General features: G+C 40.8%; 1 protein-coding gene across 3 annotated transcripts in view; it reads right to left on the bottom strand.

Annotated features, from left to right (window-relative positions):
- Positions 1-20,555, bottom strand: part of LOC124147931 (unconventional myosin-Ia-like) — an 80,382-nt gene that overhangs the window by 45,751 nt on the left and 14,076 nt on the right. For 2 of the 3 annotated variants that reach the window (XM_048384272.1, XM_048384228.1), the window contains exons 2-10: positions 16,280-16,419; positions 13,619-13,684; positions 13,000-13,138; positions 12,338-12,441; positions 11,671-11,782; positions 11,336-11,477; positions 10,182-10,299; positions 9,139-9,280; positions 3,195-3,266 (exon numbers count right to left, since the gene is read on the bottom strand). In XM_048384272.1, coding sequence (XP_048240229.1) covers positions 3,195-3,266; positions 9,139-9,280; positions 10,182-10,299; positions 11,336-11,477; positions 11,671-11,782; positions 12,338-12,441; positions 13,000-13,138; positions 13,619-13,684; positions 16,280-16,405 — 1,021 coding nt within the window. In that variant the 5' untranslated portion in view covers positions 16,406-16,419. The remainder of the gene's footprint in view (positions 1-3,194; positions 3,267-9,138; positions 9,281-10,181; positions 10,300-11,335; positions 11,478-11,670; positions 11,783-12,337; positions 12,442-12,999; positions 13,139-13,618; positions 13,685-16,279; positions 16,420-20,555) is intronic. The other variant, XM_048384317.1, reaches the window with a different exon arrangement.

Below are 20,555 nucleotides of genomic sequence, written 5' to 3'. Positions count from 1 at the left end.
ACGTACGTGATGTCGACAAGTGTTTCAGCACTTGGTTGTCATGTTTGTTGTAACAATATCTGGCTATAATGACATCCGACCACTGGTAGCCGTGATGACATCTGACCACTGGTAGCCGTGATGACATCTGACCACTGGTAGCCGTGATGACATCCGACCACTGGTAGCCGTGATGACATCCGACCACTGGTAGCCGTGATGACATCTGACCACTGGTAGCCGTGATGGCATAAATCACTTGAGGAATCATACAAGTAGAAAAATAGTCCCAAGGTCCCCAGTCATGCGGTCTGGCTTTGGTTGCTGGTTGTCATTGCCTGGTTTTAATTTATAGGTCTTAATTATTATATATTTAAATATTGATTTAAAAAAATCCTTCCAGTAACATGGAGATATTTGTTTGTTTTGCTGTGAGTCCTTTTTGTCGACATGTATTTACAAATTATTCTCTTGTATCGCTATATGGTTGCAGTATTGCTGATATAAAAGGTTAACTAAATCATTCTCTCACATAAAGCTCATGCGTAAATATCTCGGCCTACTATTTTTCCAACTTTAATATACATTGTCTATTAATGTAATTCAATGCTTACAAAATGATACTGCTCTGACAATATCAACAAATTATAAAAATCGAATTACACAACCAATTACATAATAGCGCGCACACAAAAATAACCACACGTACTGATAAGCAGCGACGAAATCCACTTAGTGTACACAATATGGTTACAGGGGCCCGGCTGGACGTCTATCTATGTGCAACATGATCGCTGACAGGATCTGCTGGTCGCGGGGTTTGATTCCCAGATGTCTCTACATGTACTTCTCACCGCAAATAGCTGGAAAATTGCAGATGCGACGAAAAACAATATTCATTCATTCTTTACTGCTCGGCAACCTACCAGCGGACAATATTTTAGTTATATCCGGGCATAACAGCTTTATGTAAGAAACAGGCTCAAAGAGACACCTGTGGTGCAGGTTCTCCAGTCATGTTTTCCCTCGCGAACGGTGTGTTGCTGACAAATCAAGGACGACTCAGCACTTAGTGTACACAATATGGTTACAAGGGCCCGGCTGGACGTCTATCTATGTGCAGCATGATCGCTGACAGGATCTGCTGGTCGCGGGGTTCGATTCCCAGATGTCACTACTTCTCACCGCAATTAGCTGGAAAATTGCAGATGCGGCGTAAAACAATATTCATTCTTTCTTTACAGCTTACAGCTAACAGCTTTGAGAAAGAAAAAGGTTCAAAGTGACAACTGTGATGGGCTTTTTCCAGTCATGTTTTCCCTCGCGAACGGTGTGTTGCTGACAAATCAAGGACGAATCAGCACGAATATGGTATTCGAACGCACGATCACCCTGGCACAACTTTGCACAGCTAATTGCAGCGACTGTGTCAATTAAACCAGATAAAACATATGCAGGTTGCTGCAGTACACCCGTCTTGTGGTGGAGATGTCACTAACGTCTAATATTATTGTTAGTGCAATTGAAATTTGTAAAAGTGTTTGTATATTTATTCACTTATGTTAAGTTTTAATTTGTTTTCGAGTCACAAGTGGGATTCGTCAACATAACAGATGCCTGTAGGTGCGTGCTGGTATGATACCTTAAGTTAACCCTTGTAATATACGGTTTCCGGAACACGTGGCTAAAACCTCCGGGTGATATACGTGATCAACCATGGGATAAGGGACCTCATGGGTGAAAACTGAGTTCAAAAGTGGGCGGGTTCATGAATGAGTTCATGCGTCAGTGTGTTCATGACTCCATGAGTGTTAGTTCATGTACGAGTGAGTTCATGAGTAAGTTCATGAGCGAGTGAGTTCATGAGTAAGTTCATAAGCGAGGGAGTTCATGAGTAAGTTCATGAGCGAGTGAGTTCATGAGTAAGTGCATGAGCAAGTGAGTTCATGCGTAAGTTCATGAGCGAGTGAGTTCATGAGTAAGTGCATGAGCGAGTGTGTTCATGCGTAAGTTCATGAGCGAGTGAGTTCATGAGTAAGTTCATGAGCAAGTGAGTTCATGCGTAAGTTCATGAGCGAGGGAGTTCATGAGTAAGTTCATGAGCGAGTGAGTTCATGAGTAAGTGCATGAGCAAGTGAGTTCATGAGTAAGTTCATGAGCGAGTGAGTTCATGAGTAAGTTCATGAGCGAGTGAGTTCATGAGTAAGTTCATGAGCGAGGGAGTTCATGAGTAAGTTCATGAGCGAGTGAGTTCATGCGTAAGTTCATGAGCGAGTGAGTTCATGAGTAAGTGCATGAGCGAGTGTGTTCATGCGTAAGTTCATGAGCGAGTGAGTTCATGAGTAAGTTCATGAGCAAGTGAGTTCATGCGTAAGTTCATGAGCGAGTGAGTTCATGAGTAAGTTCATGAGCGAGTGAGTTCATGAGTAAGTTCATGAGCGAGTGAGTTCATGAGTAAGTTCATGAGCGAGCGAGTTCATGATTCAGTATGCTCATGAGTGAGTGGGTTCATGGATGAGTTCATGAAGGTTCGTAAGTGAGTAGTTCACGTATGAATTGGTGAGTGATGAAGTGAGTGAGTTACACGGTTTTTCGCATTACTCCAGCCATATCACGGTGGAAATGGGATGAGCGAACAAATGATCATGAACTAGCTTTTATGACTTGCAAGCACATTTAGACTGTGGTCAGTTTACATTCACCCCAAAAGGCACATTATGTAATACATGAAAACCAGGTAGACATTTTGTTTTTTGCTGTCTTCAGACTTTAAAACGCATTGTTGTCCCGTGAATAACACAAAGGTCACGAATCAGTTGAAGTTTAGTAACGCTGGCGGGGAAGAGTAGTTGGATGGGTAACCGTTCTTGGCAAACTTGCCTGGTCTCATGAAATGTCGTGGCTTCGATGATACACCTCACTGAACCACAGGCCATGTAACATCCTGATTCCCCTAAGGTAAGCGACCTTATCGCAATGCGTTTCTCTTCACCTCGCTCTCAGGTGGTACCCGGTAGGATGGGATGGCAACGTAAATGCAAATATCCTCGCTCCTAAAAATCAGCTTGTATTCTCCTCGGAGCTAAGGATGCATCATCACCGATCACTTGACATGGGTAATGTTATGTCATGTGCATTGAGCATGCTTTTTGGGTCTCGAGCTGTATGCTTGTATATGGACTATTGTCATGATGATGATGATTATTTTCACCTACTTCCTGAATATCCATAGCGAGTCAACAACATCCCGGAAATGTCTTGCGCTTGAACTCCCAACAATTCGGCAGCTAAAAAATAAATTACACATATGTACTTTTATAAATATAATAAGGGTTGTATTAAGTGATTGTCGTGTGTTTAAATATATTTGACACGAAAAGATAGGGGTCATAATTATTCTTGTGGATATTTTGTGTTGTGAAGACCGAGCAGCCAATTTCATAAAACTATCCACAAAAAATATTCGGGATCCCTAACTGTTTTTGTTGATTATATAAGAGAATGAATATTAACTGAAATCACACTTCAGGATGATACAACGGCAATGACGTCACTTTAAAATTCAGTTACGTCATACGTACAAAGTACCATCTTTTAACATCATTTGGTATGACGCTGCCAGGGAATCAAACCATCGTCCTTCCTCTCTTCCTTCCTTATAGGGGGCGGTCGGGTAGCCTAGTGGTTAAAGCGTTCGCTCGTCACGCCGAAGACCCGGGTTCGATTCCCGACATGGGTACAATGTGTGAAGCCCATTTCTGGTGTCCCCCGCCGTGATATTGCTGGAATATTGCTAAAAGCGGCGTAAAACCATACTCACTCACTCACTCACTCCTTCTAGGGCAGACGCTCTATCCAATTGACCACGGCGGCGTCATATATGTGTATGAACGTGAGTGATAATGTTATTATGACTTCCTCAGAAATAGCGCTTTGAGCATGCCTCTGAGTGGTGTGGAAATATTCGCAATATAAATAGCCTATTATTATTATGTCACCTACTTTGGTTTTCTATTTGCTAACTGAAATAGAGCCTATAAGCCGAGTGTGTCTCTGTATCGTAAATATAATTCATCAGGAATAAAAACATGCATTGTGCGAGACATGACCAACATTATACATCTTTTTATTCTTTATAAGGGATATTTCCGATACCACAACACACAAATGCAGCAATATCTTTACCATATAATGTCATTCTTAAAATAATCAATGTTGAGACGGCATTTAACTGTACGAAAACAGAGCTTGAATGAACTCTGCTAAAATATATATTTACATGGCTACAAACTATATATATATATATATATAGAGAGAGAGAGAGAGAGAGAGAGAGAGAGAGAGAGAGAGAGAGAGAGATAGATAGATAGATAGATAGATAGATAGATAGATAGATAGATAGATAGACAGATATAGATATAGATAGATAGATAGACAGATAGATAGATAGATAGATATAGTTTGTAGCCATGTAAATAAACAGAAACAAATAGGCATAGATCGATATGTTGATTTTATTATAAGATGTTCCTGCGATGTTATATCGGTTACATATACATATCGGATTGTGATATTAAATGTATCAATTGGTCTTTGTATCGATAAAACTATCATATATACAGTGAATATTTTTTAATATTTTTATGATATGCTTCCTATCGAACCAGTGTACAATATATAGTATCCATGATAAGGACACACATGCACCCAACTCGAGAAGGAGAAATAACAAATGAAGTAAATGCGAATGTCGAAAAGTGTTGGATCGTAAATGGAATATTGATTCTTATGTTCATCCTTCAGCGATCATAATTGAGGGAATATGTTTTTGTAAACATTGACATGTTAAAGCATTTTATCAATGCATTTCACTCGACAATTTCATATAAATGCTTCCCAACAATCTGTATGGAACCCTTACAATATTTTGCAAATATGGCATAGTTTTAAAACGACTGGCGTATTATCAAAAGTGAATGATTGTATCACACGAAACGCTGAAAGGCTTTAAACATGCACACTTTTTAACCGAATTTTCAAAACATGGAAATTGAGTCATTTTTTTGCTCTAAGTAGAATTAAAACGAGTCGTAACATGTTTAGCGCTTAGCAAACCCGAAATTCTCAATTGCAGAATACAATTATTATGGTATTTTATTAAGATGTAGGCACATCTTGCTAATTCAAAACGACAACGCCGAAGAATAATCAATCTCAAATATCTGCCGAATCAAATTCCATAGGGTATGAGAGGCAAGAAAATGAGGAAAATAATACGAATGGTTGAGCGATAACACCAGGTGTTCGAGAAAAGGGAACATGTCCTACTTTACCCGTACCAACCGTCAGTCACCGAAGGTTCATAGCAATTGCGTCATAAGTAGGGTTATAACATTGGATCAGTGTTAAGTAAATTCCTCTGAATGTCTACCATAAACATTGTGGAATGACTTAACCAGATTTTGATGGTGAAACCTTTTTTGGAAAAGCCTATTTTGTATGAAGTAAGGTGTAAGTTTGTCCGTGAAATTTGAATAAAATGATTTTGTTCGTTTGTTGTTTAGCGCCGCACACAGCAACATCCCATCTATATGACAACGGTCTGTAAATAATCGAGTCTGGACCACGCAGTCCTGTGATTGACATCATGAGCATCGATCTACGCAATTGGGATACGATGACATGCATCAACCAAGTCAGCGAACCTGACCACCCGATCCCGTTAGTCGTATCTTACGACAAGCATAGTCGCCTTTTATGGCAAGTATGGGTTGCTGAAGACCTACTTCTCATGCTCTAAAGTTTCTAAGCAATTGAGAGATGTAGACGCCTTAAGCTGGAGCTGATGTGATGTTGCGCAACATGAAGAGAAAATTCACGATTGGAAAATAGAAATCCTCCTTCTTGTCGTACAGCCTGACATTATTTTGAATTTCTACGCACGGATCCTGATAAGACTCCAAAAGTGGCATGTCGGTTATTGTTTTTAGTTTCAACTTTGGTGGATACACTAGGTGAACTCATTTGTCTTGGCATTGTGGAAAGAAATGGGGTCATCTATATATCTGAAACTGAGATTGAACTGAGGCAACGTGTGAACACTTGACTTGCTTTTGCATGTGTTTGTGACTGGTGCCATCGGTGGGGCAGGATACGCTCACCTTCTCAAGAACGCCTGGTATCGTCACTATTTGATAGTGATTCATAATGCTCGTGATGTAGTCGGAATCGTACAATCGTACAAGCGACTCTGCTTTTGGCCGAAATTCTTATGATTATGGATTTAATTTTGTCAAAAATCCGATTCTTATGCAAAGAGAATTATCAGCTAACAAAATGACCTGATTTAAAGTTAGTCACCAAAAACCAGCAATAACTGCGATTTATCATCCAAAACTGGCTCCCACAGGAGATATCGCTATGGTGAGATCAAGCGATATCTACATTGTAGATATCGCTGCAATGAAATTACATCACAATGCTTTGCAGACCATTGAGATGTCATTGGTTACCATGAGGTCACAATCAAATGAAACTACTGAAACTGTTAGCAGTACCTTTTACACTTAAGACACTGCTTATTACTGTCTACAAACCGAAAAAGTTGGAATAATGACACCCTCGTGTCTTATCATATGAAATATATCAACATTCAGCAAGCCTCGGAGTTTTCCACTTTTATCAACTCGTGTTGATATATTTGATATCAAAAGACATTCGGGTGAGGTTCCCTATTAATGTATACAAAATAGATGTTTGACAGCTAGATATAAACTTCAGAATATCCATAAATACACAACACATACATCCTTGTTTCAAAAATCTGTCCATTACCCAAATACTTGCCTACAGGGATCAGTGAAGCTAGACGATCAAATGACGATAAAAAGTATGGTATTATTTCTTTTTTCAATTAACTCGGCACTTCCAACATAAAGGACGTTATATCAGTCTGGGACACATCCTGCAAGACGTCAGTGACGTCACTCAAAGATCTCCTCATGAAACGCGCGAGTCCAAGCGTTAATTGACGCACCGCTAACCGAGAGACGTCACTTGGTGTTATTACTGGGGACAACTAATCTTCAAAAGAGACACCTCATTCCTTGGAATTTCAGACGAATGTGATTATGATATATGATGTGGGCGCGAAGGTGATCGCCTGTAGACATAGGGATGTGTTTTGAAGTGACTCCTTCGTGTTGATTAGGTTGTTACTAAGCCGACATCACAGAGTCGACGTTTAGATGGTAATGGCATCGGCAGACGTTCTTATCATGCGTGTGTACAACTCGATAATTAAAGTTCTTCGGGGAGATAGTATGAGAGAAGGCTGAAAAGTTTTGAGCCAAACTACGAAGGATGGACAATGCACACGTAACAGTTTGCACATATTAAGTACAATACTTCCATTGCTTAGGTCTTCAGCAACCCATGCTTGCCGTAAAAGGTGACCATGCTTGTCGTAAAAGGCGACTAACGGGATCGGGTGGTCAGGTTCGCTGACTTGGTTGATGCATGTCATTGATCCCAATTGCGTGGATCGATGCTCATGACATTAATCACTGGATTGTCTGGTCCAGACTCGATTATTCACAGACCGCCGTCATATAGCTGGAATATTGCCGAGTGTGGCGTTAAACAACAAACCAAACATCCATTGCTTAAAGGCTGCATTTGTTACCAAATACAGGCAGCATATGTATGCATGCATAAAACTGACTTCTGAACATATTACAGACCCGTGAAGATCCGGGATAGAATAGGTCTTCAGCCACCCATGCTTGCCGTAAAAAAGCCACTATGCTTGTCGTAAAAGGCGACTAACGGGATCGGGTGGTCAGACTCACGTATTGGTTGATGTATGTCAACGCATCCTAAATGCGTCGATCAATGCTCGTGATGTCAATCTCTGGATTGTCTGGTCCAAACTAGATTTATTTACATACCGCTGTCATATAGCTGGAATATTGCTGAGTGCGGCGTTTAACAAACAAACAAACAAAAAGATATTCCATTTTCTGTTGATGAAAAGGAACAAACTTGACAAATGCGCTGTTATACATGTGTCATGATGCTCCTTCCTCTCCAACTGTTAAGAGGTTGGCAGCGGAATTCTAGAGTGGAAGAGAGCGCCTCGAAGATGACACAGCCAGGAAGACCTTTAACTGACCTCACTAAGAAAAAGTCGATATGATAATGGCTGATCGAGGACTAGCCACAATAAGACACGAGGAGTTGAGAACACTCTGAGGAATGACCTGGGCATGCTAGGTTCCAGGGCCTCCGACTCCTGATCAGAAACGACACAAGTACAGCGTGTCTCGTGAAAATACACGTTGTTTCGAAGCAGGCTCAGCTGATTGTTGACCGACTGATCTTCTCCATGGATGAGTGTTGGGTTCACCGTTATCGGCCAGGGACTACTCAACAGTCATAGGAGTGGAAGCATCTGAAGTCTCCTCCGAAGAGTGAGTGAGTGAGTTTGGTTTTACGCCGCTTTTAGCAATGTTCCAGTAATATCACGGCGGGGGACACCAGGAATGGGCTTCATACAATTTACCTATGTTGGGAATCGAACCCGGGTCTTCGGCGTGACGAGCGAACGCTTTAACCACTAGGCTACCCGATCGCCCCATATATATATATATATATATAAATCGACATTATATATATATATATATATATTAATCGACATTTTATATATATATATATATATATATATATATATATATATATATATATATATATATATATATATATATATATATATATATATTAATCGACATTTTCAACAACTATATAAAACATCATTCCAATGACATTCTAGATGTATATCTTTATGAGCTTAATATTCTAATATTCTCCAGTCGGAAACAAATAGTTGAAACGTGGATAACTTCTATCAAAAAACAAATTAACAGATCACACTGGTAGACAGTTTTAACGTCAGCTTTCAATTGTACTACAGTAAACTACGGTTATAACGAACTCAAAGAGTCCACTTATTTTAGTTCGTTATAACCGTAACTCGCGATAAAAATATATACAGCAAATGGCTGGGACAAAAAACAGTTTGTTATATCCGCCAGTTCGTTATAAGCGTGTTCGTTATAAACGTAATTTATTGTACTTTTCAAACATTCTCTGACGTCTCACCTGCCTCAACTTCCGCCTGGTTTGCCACAAAAGCTGAATCTGATTCCGGATCTGGCGCGAAATGAATGTTCCCAAGATGCAACAATGCACTCAAAACTTCAAATATGGCGGTCCCTGCTGTCTGTCGGCCAGATCGGAATGTCTAAACAGGTGAATCAAGTAAGTGAATTATTTCATGCCCAATTATATCCACAAGGCTGTAAATAATCGAGTTTAGCTGGTGGTTAATTGCAAAAGAAACGACCCAACGACTGAGTACGATAACACACACCAAGCCGAGTCATGCCTGTATTAATCGATCCTCATCATAGCCTCTTTTACAAACTACTGTGGATATATCCTTCCATGGAATTCTGAAAATGGTCTGAAATGCGAGATACTTATGACATTAAAAAAAGTAAATAAATATACAATATGACACTGAGTATTATAAACAACTATGTGTTGCAGACGTTCCTTCACACACACTAGTGTAGTATTACGTTTTTTAATCAACTGTATCATACCATCCTTATGTCGAATAAGATGCGGGAATTGAAAAAACATCGAGAGTTTCGAAATAGAAGAGGTAATAGATCAGCCATTAGCTTTGTTTCTATACATCGATTCTATCATATATATACTCATAGAAAGAACTATGGGACGGTTACATAAGGAATTTTCATAATAAGTGTACCCAATGAAATCCAGAGATTGCGAGGTACCTTTGTGAACACATCTATACCTTATGTGACATAGAGTAACTGAGTCCGTCATTCCTTGTGTACTCTTATTTCTATCCACCTGTATATATTCGAAGACATAACACAAGGCTGACCACTTTGAATACATTTAGTTGGTGAAATCACTGTAGGTTCTTTAGAATAGGTTACCAGCTAAGGCCAGGGAACAAATAATTGAAGTTCTCAATAATTCAACATTCTATATTTACTTATTAAGCTTCGCTTTAAACAGTACAAAATATTTTATATCATCATGAACTGACGACGAGTGATGTCCCATTGTGGTTTAAAACATCTAGAAGCGTTTCGCTTCTATGTTACCTGATGTTCTATGCCGAGTGTGTTGAGATACTCGCGGAGGTATCTGTATTTGACCTCGTTGTCTTCCGCATCAGCCATGTCTCTGTATATCTGCCCCCCATCAATGGGCTCGAGGATCCTGAATAGGAGATTTATAAAATAATTAAGAATGACTGAGTTTGGTTTTAAGCTGCATTGAGTTTTATCACGGCGTGTCAGCTTGATGTGGGAGGAAAGCCCGAAGTGATGCAGGTCTCACACGTTTACCAATTCGGTGAAACCCACGAGCACGGGTATGGTGCTGACAATCAAAGAAACATGCTTAAGGAGAATCTTGGATTCGAACCCAGGATCATAGGTTTCTGGTATGCGTAAGGCGCGAAACTCTGCATAGCGAATTTTATAGCTTTTTTATAATTATAGTCAACGTGCTCCCGAGAACAGCCACAAGGGATAAGATACATGTCGTTGAAACATATGTTTTGCAGAAAAACAGCGTAATTTGCTTCATATAAGATTTCCATGGCAATTATATACTGAACGACCAGGAGAAAGCACATTTCTTCCAAGGATAAAACCTATCACAACTACATTCTAACGACTATCTGATGCTTACATCTGCCAAGAAAAGATATATATTAGTCTATCGAAGAAAGGTTGGAATTTAAAACTGTAAATCGATTTGATATCAGAAGCAAGTCATGAACCTTTTTCGATGCAACCTTCGCATTGATTAGAAGGTGGGCGGTATACAGAATATTCCTGTGGACGTACTGTGGGTGTGATGCACAATAAAAAAGCTTTTTCTTTGGGCAAGATGTAAGTGATAGACATACAATGTATTTTTCTTTGTCCTCTTGGTAATCGTTAGCATCCGAACGTTGCGAATCGTGTTACAATTTGACAGGATTTGAGAAACCAATCTTGTTTTTGAAAAAAACATGTGTGCATGGGAAACGTCATTCATCATAGTCAAAGGTCAGAACGGTATTTACTTTACCTGTGGGACTTCATTTTCAATCTTATCAAGTTCAACGTAGAACAATGATATACATTTATCACGGTGAAGAGTTGATCCTGATGCGCCATTAAGCATTACTTTCCTCCCCACACACCCACACACCTACCCGATCACTCACTCACTCACTCACCAACTCACTCACTCACTCACTCACCTGTAGGACTGATTGTGTCTATGCCGTGTTCGCATTTCCTGATCAAATCCAACCAACATTCTGTAGAAAACATGGAAATTCTTTTCCCCGTCTTCTGAGAACATCACCCGGTTCTTTTCCAGACCCAAAACCATTATTTCGGCTATGAAACACAAGAGCAGATAATTACTGTTTCATAATACTTGGATGGGAATTTGAGGGATGTTATGCTTCAATTTACGTATCACTTGCGCAATCACCACCGAGTTCAGCGTGGTATCGTCTTTAACTTGCAAATTGTGTAAAAGGGATATTTCCTTCCTCAAAGACGTTTCAACGTTAAAATCACGTGATACCTCCGACTAGCTTCCCGTCATCCCACGCGAGTTCCACCATCTTGCCGTGTCTGCTGGAGTTGCGGTTGATACCGACGTCCGCGTTGCCAAACTCTTCCAACAAGGACATTGCCTGCATATGTTAATTAGTCGGTCATTTGAAATAAATGTTAAAATCATTTTGAAATGTTATAATGTTTTAAGACAAAAACGTAGATAAAATTTAAAAGAATAAAGATTTCTTACATATGTTCACCACTGAAAACAAATCATATGCAGTGAAATGTCCATCTTTCCGAGGCAAGAGAGTTAACTGACTTTAAAAGTCCAGTTTCCACTGGACTTTTATAGTCAGTTAACTCTCTTGCCTCGGGAAGATGTGAAATGTCTGGTTTTCCAAATAATCCAACAAGAGCTGAGTTGACAGTATCGAGTAAAAGTGCCCCATACGTTCACCCTTGAGCAATCAAATACAGAGCCTTCAAAGCCAAGAAAGTATATACCATGATGGCTCATGTGTGGTTGAAAGTGAATTAAGCGAATACATCATTATTTCTAGCATCGATTTTTTATGAATAAATAGGTTAGAGCACTCGGACCCCTGGTATTTCATCGTTGAAATGGTTAGTTTGCATCCTCGGCACCAGGTCCTCGTGCCCTAACCTTTATATAAACGAAATATGTGAACCTCGGTCAGGAGACTGGCTACATCGCTCTGTGGAGGATCCTGTGACCCGACTGTCGACAGGCGCCCGAATTGGGAAACTAGGATTTTCACAGCTTCTGTTTTTCCTGGAATGGGTTAAGACATTGAATTATTATAATTTCATTTCTTCAACTTCTTCTTCAACGCTTGTTTATGATTCACTTGTGTAATAACATGTTTAGCGCATTTTAAGAACATGACAGACGATGGCGTTGGAAAACTACATGAACACCTGACTCGTTTTTTTCCCAGAAATGATACTAATCTGGTTTTTGTTATGAATCTGAAGGAAGCGATGGGTGTGATACGGACTCACCTGACCCGTTCTCCCCTGACAAAACAATAACCTGGTCTGCGTTGTGTATCTGAAGGTAGCGGTGGGCGGGACATGGACTCACCTGACCCGTTCTCCCCTGACAAAACAATAGCCTGGTCTGTGTCGTGTATCTGAAGGTAGCGATGGGCGCGACATGGACTCACCTGACCCGTTTTCCCCTGACAAAACAATAGCCTGGTCTGTGTTGTGTCTCTGAAGGTAGCGGTGGGCGCGACATGGACTCACCTGACCCGTTTTCCCCTGACAAAACAATAGCCTGGTCTGTGTTGTGTTTCTGAAGGTAGCGGTGGGCGCGACATGGACTCACCTGACCCGTTTTCCCCTGACAAAACAATAGCCTGGTCAGTGTTGTGTATCTGAAGGTAGCGATGGGCGCGACATGCTGTCATGAAGATGTGAGGCTGCTGAGACAGGGCGGACGGCACATCTTTGTAGAAATCTCCAACCTGTAGCACCAACCGTTGATGTTTCAGAATTCATGGATTAGATTATCACTCCAATTCACACAAAACAATAAAGTCCAACGATTGTAAGCATGAAACGCCGATGTTTCGGTGAGAATTAGATGCGTTCAATACATCACAAATTGACGCTTCATTGACTGTGGATATCGTTTATCACTTGTTGAGCAGGAGTTCGTTCCACAAAGCGACCTTAGCGCAATGACTTCCGTAATAGGCATGTTAAGTATGCGCGTTACGATAGCTATGTGGAAAGCGATCTTAACTCCCATACTTAAACATACTAGGCTTAAGATCATCGTAACGCTTAGATTGCTTTGTGAAACGGGGCCCTTGCCGCTTTGTAGAACGGAGCCCAGTACGATAAACAATGAGTTGCCTTTTACTTGTCTTCAAGGCAACATGCTGCAGCATCTATAGTAACCTAAATACATGGTGTACCTCCTTCCTTCCAACAGGACCTACCCGCGAGCCATAGAGAGGGATCGTCTGTTGTGGGTTCACGGACAAGAGGATATCTCCGATTGTTGTCTGTGGGAATATAAAATAGGCTTATCAATTATTCAAAGCTTGTGTGCTCGGTGTTCTATCGTAGGCCGGGAAAAGGCCCTTGGCTGCATAATTCATAAACATATTTGTGAACATATTCCTTCAATTAAAATAGCACATATTTCATAATACCATACATAAGTCCAATATACCTGAACACTACAATGAAACGCCTTCAGGATATAAAACGAATTCGCAAAGCAATGGTAAGACTTCCGTAAGTGTCGGTTTCTTGCAAACACCAAACTAACCTTGTTTACTATATTTCGTAGGTACAGTATATAGAGGATACTACAAATATTCTCGTTAGATACCGTCTTTACGACACGAGTGGACTTTCTATGGTATCTGACCGAGCGAAAGCATACATATATATTATACATATAAGAATAAATATTCGTCGGAATATGAAAAGACAACCGTGATCTACTCACAGCGTTTCACGCTAGGGAATGTTATTGTTCGCATTTGGGATGTTCTTGGCCACAAACTCAGAAGTCAGATTTACAGCAATGGAGTTTTTTAATGATTTGTATCGGAACTCTTCGTTTTGAGTGATCTGGTGTGCAGTCGTGTATGTTTAGTCATGAACAAACACCTCACGACACAAGGCTACAAAACACGCGTCGAAGGGGACACTGATGGCACAACCAGAGCATCCAACGTAGGTCTAGATATACACCCACATAGTTAAAGCTGATTTCATTTCACCACGCTTATCCTTATATGTTAAATCAAATTGAAAGTCGAGAAAGTGGTTGGGTGCGTCGCGCTCATAGGGACCCCCGATCTATCAATGGCGAGTAGTACATTGCAAATTGATACAGCTCGATTATATAATGTCTGTAGTAGTTCTGTGCACAACTAATACAGAATGCAGTGCGAAGTTGATGCGTATGACTATCTTGTTTGCTTGAGTAAAGTGTGTGTAAATGTCTCTCGCTTTCATGGGATTGCTTCAGATCTGCATTGTAGTTGCAAATAGAATGACGTCTCGCGATTTTTTATGAATGAATAAAGTAGTTCCGGTGAGACAGAGGTCATGGTTATCCAATCAAAACGAATAAAACGAGGTCAACCGTGTACGAAACACGTGTGACGTACGGATTTAGTATCTTACGACCTGTATCTAAACCACGGGGGTAATGAGAATCCTAAGGCCAGGGGTAAATTCAATCTGACAACGATCGTCAATTTGCGGTTACGAAAAGGGGTTACTGATAAGTTGGGATGGCGCTCCGTGAATAATTCCTTCTTCCGATTGTTGGAAGGCAGATCGCAACAGTGAAAAATATATATCACAGTTACTTTCTCGTAGGGTGTCAAACTCTATTGCAGATAAATGTCCCTCCACGAGATTATTATTGATCAACATAGCGAGTTTTAAAATTGTGGAGTCGTTTGTTGATAGTCAGCAATCGTGTCATTCCGAGTCAATTCGGAAAGGGGCGAGATTTGACGAATGAAATTACCTACAAGGCACTCGGCTCGTCTAAAGTCCATAATGACCTCGGCCAGCAAAGGCAGGAATCCATATTGGAACCAGTTTTGGACACGTGACTATATCGTGATTCAAGACTAACGGCAGGGAGTCGGGAAACGTTCAAATTGTTTCAGTTTTCTGTGTATACCTAACTTCTAGAAATTACTAGATTAAGCTGTCTTCAAAAACAGGGTCGCGTTACGCGAAACACATGCGGCGGATATGGCGTTACACGGTTTGCAGTGAAACCATGCGATATCACTCCTCCATTGCTGCTCCAAGTATAGGTAAGCATCGGAATACTCCGAGTGAACCCGATTACTGTGACGGTAGATGTAGACGTAATATCACTACCTCAGGAATGAAAATAGCTTTCCTCGTTTATATTGCAGGCTTGTATCAAGATACGTCAGTTGTATTGCTGTTTTGTGAAACAGACCAACAATAAGGAGTAAATCAATCGTAAATATGGCGGATTTGTACCAACGAAGGATGTGGAATTTAAGAACGGCTTTATGATACCGTGATTCCATCTCTACGACCACCAGCTTTCATCTGAAACTGTATTGGGCCGCGGTTTCGATTCCCCACATGGGTACAATGTGTGAAGCCCATTTTCCAGTGTTCCCCCGCCGTGATATACCGTATTCGACGTAATAAGCGCTCCGCTCTAATAAGTGCCCACGGTGCGCGATCCCAGTTAGGACCCCTTCCGATTGATCAATGTATACAAGACATCTTTATTCATGTATAATGCGCACTCGTGTTGTATGCACCCTCAATTATGGGCAATTAAATTCTGGAAAAATATATCTGTCGTATGTAAACGTTTCAGGCTGTCAGCATAAACCACGAAATTTACGATTTTTCAACTCTGTTTTTTTCACCAAAATAATATTCTAATAAGAGCCCCCTATTTCTAATTTTGAGAGGACCATGGGCGCTTATTACGTCGAATACGGTATTTGAAATATGGTTTAAAGCGGTGAAAACCATACTCACTCACTGAAACTGTACGAGAATAAGCCCCTCTCAGGGTTGATGGTACATACCAAGGTAATTAATACAAGAAGCAATCTGATTTTGATACTTACGTATATATGTTGATTTTGAAAACGTTGATGTAGGATGCCTATCACTTCATTAAGGTCGGGGTCAACTAGGGTTGAAAGGTTATCAGTGGGTTGTTGACCCCACTGCGCTGCCATTGGCCCAGCCATACTGGTCACACTACCTGTTGATAAGGAAGTATTTCATTGTTAACGTTACACGTAAATACATACTGCTGAAAAAACGTAGCGGTGCTTCATATAAAGCGTTGTAAATGTTATGTTATTGAAAATAACAACATAATATTTGGTCGTGTGTCTCATCAATCTTTTATCATACAAATTCATTTACAAAACCCATAACAGTTGAGAGAGTTACACGCCATAGAAAAGGTCGGAGAGGGGGGGGGGGGGGGGGGGGGGGGGTGTAACAACTCAATTAACAATGTCAAAAACAGGTGTGATAAAGGCGAAGATACTAGATGATGGAAAACAGCCTGGGGGATGTGGTTCCAAATGTCAACCAAAGACTGGTCTAACTGAGCTAGCAATACCGGGTGGTTCTGGTCCTGTCGTAGGCGTTATTCTATCTCATCCCAGACATGTTCTATGGGGGAGAGGTCTGGTGAAACAGTCGGCTATGACAGTACAGCAATGTTATGCTGCCTCAAGAAGTCTTACAACACGTGCAACGTGCGGGCGGACATTATCCTGCCGCAACGTGACGTTACGACCCTACATTTGTACAAAGGATAGAACATGATCTCGAACGAATTCGTCCCGGCAGCGAACGCCATTCAAATTTCCATTTACAATGATGAGTAGTGTTCTCTCATAAGTTGGGATGCCACCCATACCATACCATTACACTTCCACCATCAAAATCTGCTGACGACGTTGAGTAACGCAAGCGTCGCTAAAGACCTGTAAAGGCTAGCGTCGCCTGTAGACCGCTGCACGACCATCAGAGCTGTACATGAGAAACCTGGACTCATCTGTAAACAGTATACCGTCCCAGTCTTGTCTCCCGAACCTCAGATGATGTCTACACCAAGCTGGGCGTGCCTGAGTGAGTGAGTGAGTAAGTTGTGTTTAACGCCGCTTTTAACAGTATTCCAGTTATATCACGGCGTGTCAGCTTAATGTGGGAGGAAAGCCCGAAGTGATGCAGGTCCCAGACGTTTACGACTTTGGTGAAACCCACGAGCACGGGTATGGTGCTGACAAACCTAGAAACATAATCGGGGCGAACCGGGATTCGAACCCACAATCATAGGTTTCTGGCGTACCCAAGGGACGCAACTCTTCACAGCGAATCGCGGCGCTTTAGACGACTGGGCCACCCGTGCCCCCGGGCGTGCCTGACAGTGACGTGGAAACAAACTTTGGCGTATTGCTGTACGTCGGGGCCAGATGTTGTGCTTCCCCGACCGGTTGTGTGCGGTTCTGCCACTAATTGATCTCAACTTCTCCAAACTGTTAATGTAGTAGTTTGATATCAATACCGTGTATGCACCAACCGAATATAATTGTCTTCTTGAAGTGACATCACTCGTGGACGACCGGCCAAAAGTATTGCACTGCTATGGATAAGGTCTCCACAGAGATGTCTCCACAGAGATGTCTCCACAGAGATGATAGTGTGTCTCGATGAACATTAAAATGTCTGGGAACTTCGTTTTGCGTCATCTAATGCAGCATACCCACGGCCAGTAGACATTGATGTTCAGCGAGCCGTGGCATTCCGAAAGCGCTTTTTACGGTTAAACGAAAGTACTAAACAATCATTGTGTGTGAGTATCATGCTCCCAACAAATAAAATGGTACGACCTTAAACCTTAAATTTGAGATGTCTTTGATATGAATATGTATTATAAGATGCATTTATTTCAGAATAAAAGTTGTGTTTGTTGTTTAACGTCGCACTCAGCAATAGTCCAGTATGTGACGGTGGTCTGTAAATAATCGAGTCAAACAGAACACTCTGATCTTAGGAATTGGATTCCTCTTTGTCAAGTAAAGTGTGTTGGGGATCTGTGCTGTGGTGGTGAAAGGAATTTTAATCACAAACGCAAAAGAACTGAAAGTGGTTTGTTGGTTGGTTGTTGTTTAACGCCGCACTCAGCAATATTCCTGCTATATGACGGCGGTCTGTAAATAATCGAGTCTGGACCAGACAATCCAGTGATTGACACCATGAACATCGATCTACGCAATTGCATCAGTAAAGTCAGCGATCCTGACCACCCAATCCCGTTAGTCGCCTCTAACGTCAAGATAATCGTATCCTATGACAAGCATGGGTTGCTGAAAACCTATTCTAACCCGGATGTTCACTGGTACAGAATAGATGCATATTTATTGAATTTTATACTTTTTGAGTGAGTATAAATGTCAGTGGTTACCATCCACCCATAATTTCCTTTTAAGCTTTACATTGCTAAACACTATTCATTAAATTATTGTAAAGAACGCCACAATATTTTCATATAATTGTTTCCATAAAATATTTTAGAATGCAAATACGATTTGGCTCAAATTCAAAGTAAATTTTGAATACATTTATATGATAACTTGATTGAATGATTGCCAGTTGAACAGTTATGCTTTGTTTCCGCGAAAAAGTAATTCAGTGAGTGAGTGAGTGAGTTTAACGCTGTACTGCAGAACGGTATTTCAGTTATAATACATCGTGTCAGTTCGGAGTGGAAGGAAAGTCCGAAGTGCAGGTCTTAGACGTTTACAACTTTGGTGAACTCACGGGTTTGGTGCTGACAAACCCAGAAACATATTCAGGGCAAATCTGGGATTCGAACCCTCTGTCATAGGTTTCTGTCACGCCTCAGCGACACAAAAACCCGATACTGTATGTGAGCACCCATACAGTTCGGTACACTCTATCCCTGATATTATCATGAATGTTTCATTCATCCAAACAGAGTGTCATGTGACAGGGAGACAGAGAAACCCTCTTTATACTGGACGCCGCTAATTCGGAAAGCCTTCTTTCAGGACAGTTGCTACCGGGAACGCGTATATGAATAGACAGTGACATTACTCAGTCAACCCTGCGCACTGATTCGTTAAACCTCACATTTGTTAATATCAGTGATTTCAGTGGGAACATTTCTTTAAAATAAATTTATTTTTTTCTACAAAAGAACCTTCCCTCTTCTGTTGTGGAATGAAGGAAACTAGACTTGGTTTAGTTTGATCTAGACTTACCTAGGCTTTTAGAAAAGAAAATATATATATATATTCCACAGTCATGGCGCAGGACTAGTGGGAACGCTACAGTCAAGTTTCACAGTTTCACAGTTACAGTATCAATATACTGAACACACGGGCGTAACACCATACCAATAACATTCTCGAATCAGTGACCTAAAATCCTGTATACTACCTGTGTCTTTCACTATTTTCCTGAAACAAATATAACTGTGGAAGTCTCTACCAAAGGAGAGAGATGGCAGCATTTTGTAGACGTCACTGAAAGAGGCGTCCGAACTATCTGACAGTGCTGAAAGGCATCATTATACAAAGTGATTGTACTGAATAGATAGGAAGGATTGTACGACGCTTCATTCAGTGTAAATTAACAGAAACACAACGCAGATGAAGTGAGCTTACCCACATAATATTTTACTCATATTTTTTGTTGGTTTGTATGTTTGTTGTTTAACACATTTCATTTATCGAAACTATGGCTTGTGTAAATGTCAACCATGGACATTTTCGGAGTGTTTGTCATTGATTTTTTGCTGTCTGATCATGGACACTTTCAATCCATCGATACTTCAACCAATCGTTAAGTCTTTATTGACGATGCATTTACGAACTTTATTTAAATGTCAACCAGGTATTAGTGTTTGTTGGTTGGTTGGTTTGTTGTTTTACGCCGCACTTAGCAATAAACGAGCTGTATGACGGCGGTCTGTAAATAATCGAGTCTGGACCAGACAATCCAGTGATTGATATCATGAACATCGAACCACGCAATTGGGATACGATGACATGCATCAACCAAGTCAGCAAGTCTGACCATCCGATCCCGTTAGTCGCCTCTTACGACAAGCATAGTCGCATTTTACGGCAAGCATGGGTTGCCGAAGACCTATTCTACCCCGGATCTTCACGGGTCTATTAGTGTTTGTAGTAGATACTTGTCTGAGGAGCATCTTGTCACAAGCGAAACACACAGTACGTGTACTTTCATTATGGTGGTATTCACAATCAGTGATTGGTTGAAAAAAAAATTTGCAACGCAAGTTGTAAGAACAAAATACACCGAACATAAAAGACACCCTTCGTTCATGATTTG

This window comes from Haliotis rufescens, unplaced genomic scaffold (genome assembly GCF_023055435.1).
Source record: "Haliotis rufescens isolate VD_foot unplaced genomic scaffold, xgHalRufe1.0.p SCAF_1, whole genome shotgun sequence".
Taxonomy (NCBI): Eukaryota; Metazoa; Mollusca; class Gastropoda; order Lepetellida; family Haliotidae; genus Haliotis; species Haliotis rufescens.
Note: the sequence above shows the minus strand (reverse complement) of the source record. Positions and strands in the feature narration are given on the sequence as shown.